General features: G+C 62.6%; 2 protein-coding genes across 2 annotated transcripts; both read right to left on the reverse strand.

Annotated features, from left to right (window-relative positions):
- Positions 1-468: 468 nt before the first annotated feature.
- On the reverse strand, positions 469-1,374 carry MNEG_8985 (hypothetical protein; the record flags this gene model as incomplete). Its single annotated transcript, XM_014042544.1, has 3 exons — positions 469-590; positions 784-1,027; positions 1,312-1,374. 3 exons carry the CDS (start codon positions 1,372-1,374, stop codon positions 469-471), a joined length of 429 nt encoding a protein of 142 aa, XP_013897998.1.
- Positions 1,375-3,565: 2,191 nt separating this feature from the next.
- On the reverse strand, positions 3,566-5,743 carry MNEG_8986 (hypothetical protein; the record flags this gene model as incomplete). Its single annotated transcript, XM_014042545.1, has 7 exons — positions 3,566-3,691; positions 3,967-4,050; positions 4,267-4,376; positions 4,555-4,621; positions 4,827-4,952; positions 5,302-5,400; positions 5,660-5,743. The coding sequence occupies 7 exons, from the start codon at positions 5,741-5,743 to the stop codon at positions 3,566-3,568; spliced, it is 696 nt and encodes a 231-aa protein (XP_013897999.1).
- Positions 5,744-6,062: the final 319 nt, after the last annotated feature.

A 6,062-nucleotide genomic window follows, 5' to 3' on the forward strand; every position in this document is an offset into this window, starting at 1 on the left:
GAGCGCCACCGTCCAACAATACCTCCCGCCGCTACCGCCGCTCAGAAGATGCAGGGTCCGTCAGCGCCTCGAGCGCCCTGCTAGCCGGCAGCCGCGCGTGCGGCGGCGCCTTCACGCCCGCCGCGTTCCACCGCGAGACGCACCACTCCTCCACGCGCCGCGCGATCAAAACGCCCGGCGGCTCGCCGCGCAGCGTCATCGGCGCGACCCGCACGGTCAGCATCCCGTGGCGGTTGCCAAAGACGACGTCAGTGAGGTACCTGTCACCCACAAAAATGACGTCAGACGCCGGGCAGCTGTGCAAACAGCAGGCACCAAGGGCCGCGAAGGGCAACAGTGGGGACCAGGGGCAGTGAGTGAGTGAGCACGTGTGCAACCGGCGTTTGCATGTCTTTTGCACTCCGCTGGGTCGAGGCGCGTGTGACCTGCCCGGCAGCGATGGGTAATCCCTGCCCCCGTGCTCCCTCCTCAACCCAGCAACTCGCACCCAAAATGGGCCTCCAGCTCGTCGCAGCTGCCGGCCGGCTTCTTGTCCCGGTGACGCAGGCAATGGATGTCGAACGCCGCCTCCAGCGCCTCCGCCTCCTCACCTGCGGCCGCCCGCCCCAGGCGCAAGGGGCTTCACCACGCAAGCAGGGCGGCAGCCCTAACCCATACCCTTATCCCAGCCTTCGGCAGAGCGGCAGCCACGAGGCAGCCATGCGAACATCCGCGTCATCAAGTAACCATGCAAAGATCATGCCCCACGCGCTGCTACAGTAGGGGTATCATAATGGTGCTCACCCTTTGGATCGTACTGCTGCAGCCCGGCCGAGTTGCTGTAGATGGCTAGCTTCCCGCCAAACGCCGCCCTGCACGCCTCCACGGATCCGCGAAGCTTCTGATCGATGTCGACTGCAAAAGGCTCGCACAGCGTGTTGTCCTTATCAAACACGCACGCCTTGAAGCCCGCAGCTTTCAGGGCAGACCAGTCAATCCATCGGAGGTCGCGCACCGAGAGGTGCGGCACGGCAAGCTGCTGTTCGCTCTGCGTGATCGGTGGCGGCAAGGAATTGTGGAAATTCATCAAGCAAAATGCATATGCGTAAGTATGTGTTGTGTTCGTTGTGTGATGTGCGTATCAGGCAAAGATTTGGGTGCTGCATGCGTCAGGATGCATTCCCACGCAGAACGACAGCATCTCACGGCCATGCATAGGAATGGTGCTTGCAAGTAAAGGGGCGGGACACGCCCGCCGACCCGCAAATTCGCAACCGCCAACTTCTGCCAGCCCCATGACCGGGCATGGCGCCCTCTCAGACCGCACCTCACCGTCAGGATGTGAAAGAAGAGCGTGGTCCCAGCGACATTGAAGTTTTGCAGCAATTTGCTCATCCGGCTCGCGTCCTGCTGGGCAGGTTCGCCAGGCAGGCGGGCACGGCGAGACACGAGGCAGCTGCCTGAGTGGCAACTTCACATTGAATTTGCAGCAGTCATGCATGCTTTTGGACGGCAACATGGGCCCATGTATCTTGCGTTCCCTGTCACTCCAGCGAAGGCGGATGTGCCCTGGCTGATAATGTCCGCGTGGGCAAGCACCTGTGCAGGAATTGGCTGCGGGGCGCCGCCTGCACTTCTGCTGCTGCTGCTGCTGCAAGATGTTGCAGTGCCAACCTGCAGTTGATGCGCGCACAACGAAACGTGCACCGCTCAGTCATCGAGACAGTGCAGCAGCAGCGGCACAAGCACAGAAGGATGCAGTTGGTCTGCATCAGCTGACAGGGGCAACCATGGCAGCGCAATGAGTGGTCGAGCGATGCTCTATCAAAGACATATTTACCCTGTGAACTCGTACAGGACGCCGGTCGGCTGCTGTCAGCCTAGACCGCTGAAGCACACCGCCCCGATGGACCAGGCGTCCACTAATGGGCCAGGCAACGCCGTTCGCTGACATACGTTACAATAATGTGCCTTGCATCAAATCAGCGGTACAAGCCTCGGATCAAATCTGGTGTGCAATGCGGCGCCGTGCCGTTATGCACTGCACCACTCCAGCAGCAGGTGCAGATGGGCTTCTGCTCAGGGTTGCAAGAGAATTCCGCACACGTACGCGCAGCAGCTTTTTGGGTTGTTGGGCGTTGGCGTTGGTGTGTGATATGTATGGCAAAGTGCGTTCAATGTCATGCCGTATTGTAGTGTGGCGATTGGCGAGTGTTTTTTTATTCGTGCTGCTGCGTATTGGAGTGGCACCAAAGTAACCCTGTCTTCAGGTACATGCTCGTTCAATCCATGAGATATCGCTACCTCACAAGAAAGTTAGCAATGTTACTATCATCGCACTGTTCAACACTGCTTCAAAACCAAAAGCAATGGAAGCAGAGTCCAAAAGCATTTGGGTCAACATACTGGTCAACTCCCATCCTGGGGCTGGAAGCTAGCTCGTCGGAGTTCTGGCCAGGTCAGCACGCCCTTGCTCACAGCGCGGTGCTAGACCAATGCCGGGCCTCGAGAACGGTTGCTTAACATACACGTCATGCACACACCCACATTCAATTTGCTGCCCCTTCAGTGCACATGCCTCGCCGGCAGCAGCTGTGCCCAAAGCTATCAAACCCTAGACTCGGAAGCTCAGCAGCGACGCTGCACCGCCTGCCGATTGTGTGAGAGTGAACCGAGTGCGCTGCCTGGCCGGCCCATGAAGAGGAGCCGCAGCTGTCTTGCGAGGCACACTGGCTCGCTGCTGCAGAGAGCTGCAGGAAGTGACACGTGGTCAAGGATGAGGTGCGGTGACAGCAGCGACATGGCCGCGAGTGCAGCAACTGACGAGCAGCCTCGAAGGAGAAAGCGCTCGTCGCTGAAATAAAGCGGCTCTCAGCGCACGTGTCGCTGTGCATGGTGATCAGGCCCATTTCGCACGCGTGGATACGCGTGCGGCGCAGCAGATGCCGGCCGGGCGCTGTGCTGGCGCGGGTGGGGGGCGTGGAGGGCAAAATTCGAAAAGGGCGCCGTGCAACGCGGCCTAACATGGAAACAACGCGGGTTTGGCGCGTGCCTGGTTCGGCGCGTCCATGGATGCAGCTGCGGCTGCAGCGTGTGCATGTCGTTTGGTCCAGTCATAGAAATATTGCCGTTTGCATCACCCTGCACAAACACCATCTCACCCCATGGCCACCCATCGTGCGGCCTGCACCCTCGCCGGGCGCCTCGAGTCTGCGTGATCTGTCAAGCTGCTGTTGATACTGCCACCATGCGGACCGTGCCGTCAGGCTCAGCGCTAACAAATAGATTGGGCGTGCCCCGCAGCTCCGGCATCCGCGCAACTACCCAAGCTGGCGCGTGCTGAATAGCATGTGCGGCAGGCACGCTCCATCGCGCTGCAGCGTGTGCCCTGAGAAGCAGATTGCCGAAGTCTTCGGCGCCAAAGGAGAGCAAGCCATGCAAACGCACGCCGCTTTACTGGCCGCCGCACCTCCGCTGCGCCTGCGCACCGGCCGCCCAGGGGGCGCCCGTGTGGCACGCGGGGGCGGCTGTCAAGTGGGCGGCCGCGTGCCGGTGGGCAACCCCGCGAAACGCCGCCTCCAAAACACTAGAGCTTGCGCGCCGCCTCCTCCTCCTCCAGGGCCCTCTGCCTGGCGGTGCCCTCCAGCAGCTTCTTGTTCCAGTAGAGGAAGTTGAAGAGGTACTTGCCGCTGGCCTTGTCCTTCATCATGGCCTGGTGGTGAACAAAAGGGATTTGAGAAAGGGGGGGGGGGCAATCGGGGCGGGTGAGCAGGCAATGGCAGGAAGGTGAGTGGCGCCTTGCAAGAGACGCTTTCAACTGCGGCAGCAACACAACAGCCCAGCACCTGGCATGGCACTCGAAAGCACGGTGCCAGTGCCAGCTGCTGACTGTTCTCGTCGCTACCAGGTTGGCCTCAAGCAGCGTCGCAAACATGCGTTGCCGCCCCAGGCAAGGCCACACGACCCAATTTTTACAACCCCACAAACCTGCAGCGGCTGGCCGTCCATGTGCTGGATGACGTCATAGTTCTGCACCAGCAGGTCGAGGTAGTAACCCGCGTAGTCGATGACCTGCGGCACGCAGTACCACGCGGGTGCCGCATGGGTGACGCATGGGTGACGCCAGGTGTCGCGGCCGCGATCCGGGGAATGGGGCTGGCACAGCAGCATCAACAGACGAGCCAGACGCATGCCGCCTACGCGCGCGCCGCAAGTAGCGCTCTGGGCAGCCTTAGAGGCCGTCCCAAACCTGTTGCCATCTGAAGCTCGTTTCCCCCCGTATCCCACCTGCTGCCAGATGCAGAAGGTCCAGACGTGCTCTGTCGAGAAGGTGCGGGCGCGGCGATTGCGCTCCGCCATGAAGTGGCGCCGCCGCGACTCGGAGGGCATGGGCTCGCCTGTTCGTGAGGAAGGGATCAAGGGGGCGGGATAAGAGGGGTAGGGGTCGTGAGATTTGTGTGTGTTGGACTGCAAGATGCTTGAGGAGTGTGGTAAACCTAGGTAACCCCGGCAGCAACAGGCCCACAGATGACCGTTTAGGAGGGGCACCGCCGCAAGCAAGTGCGCGCGCCTCACCGCTGCGCGTGCTGAGGGTGGGGTCCCACAGCCGCAGGTCCTCCGGCGCCTGGTCAATTGGCGGCTCCTGCGTGCCAAAAGCGAAGTGAAGATAGAAGCCACTGCGTCAGCACAAGCCATGGCGAATTGCACGCGAAGCTGCATTGACTGTAACGCGCCGAGCGCCGCAACACCCTTCGCGCACAGAATTGAAGCCCATATTAGACAGGCATTCCAGGGCTGCGGCCAGCAAGGGGGTCGCCCGTGCATGGTTCGCGTATCTGCCCCCGCACCTCGCCCGGCAACGACACGTTGACCACGTGCGCCAGGGGCAGCAGGTGGAACGTTATGAACGGCTCAGAAGCCATGTCGCCCGTCTCCATCGCGCTGACCACGCGCTTGGCAAACGCCAGCACCACCTGGCCGCGTGCACGCGCGCGTTAAGAGGGGATGGTGCGGGTGGGTTTTTTGTGGACGGTCCAAATTATGGCGGCGGGGAAGGGTCGGGGCCCGGGGGAGTTGAGGGCAATCGCAAGACCTGGGCTGGGAAAGCGGGGCCCGCCGGCCACACAACCGCTCCACGCCACTACGGCCTATTTGGGGCCCCCTATTCTGGCCGTCACCGCCCCATGTCGCCGCGCGGATGCTGTCGGCCTTGGCCTCCCCTGCGTCTCCAGCAAAGGATCCGGCCCCACAATCATGTTGCAGTACGACTGCAGTACAAACTACCATCGGCAGTTCGAATTCGGTACCACAGCCAAACCGCACCTTCTCCATGATCCAGCAGCCCCGCAGGTTCTTGTAGGGCCGGTCGTACTCCATGCCAGTCACCAGGTCGTTCACGCCCACGGGGCGCTTGAAGCGGCCCTGAGAGGGGGCAGGGCGTGCACACGGGGACGAGGTCGACAGCGCCGACCCCGAGACGCCGCCGGCATGGCAACTTGTAGCGACGCGCGAGCCAGCAGCTGCGTCCCCTGGGTACAACGGCTGGCCGCTGCTAGCCGGGCGCGGCCGCCGCAAAACTCCAAAGCTGCATGGGCGCCAAACGGGCGGTGGCGGCAGCGCCTGCCTTGGGAGGTCACTACATCAAATACACGACCACAGCAATGCAGGCGGCATCACCCACCTGGAACATCAGCACCGAGCGCCGCTTCTTGCCGGCAAAGTAGGGCTCATAGCTGCTGGGCAGGCCGCGAACATAGAGCAGCATCTTGCCCACAAACAGGTCGCTCTCCACATGCACAATGTACTGGTTAATCGGCACCCCCGCCCCCGGCGCCGGCACCCAGCTGCCGCCGTCCGCCCCCTGGTCCGCCGCCGCCGCCGTGTCATCCTCGTCAGCCTCCGCCGCGACGGCGCGCCAGCGGCGCTGCGCGGCCTCCCAGCCGTCGTGGCGCTCGGTGCGGCGCGTGGCGTGGCCGTGGGGCTGGTAGCGCTGCACGCGGGTGACGGCGACGTCGGGCGCGCGCGGGGAGGGGCGGAGCAGCAGGTCGCCGTCCGGCCACGAATCGAACTCCTCGAGCTTGGGC

This window comes from Monoraphidium neglectum, assembly GCF_000611645.1.
Source record: "Monoraphidium neglectum strain SAG 48.87 unplaced genomic scaffold scaffold01776, whole genome shotgun sequence".
Lineage (NCBI taxonomy): Eukaryota > Viridiplantae > Chlorophyta > Chlorophyceae > Sphaeropleales > Selenastraceae > Monoraphidium > Monoraphidium neglectum.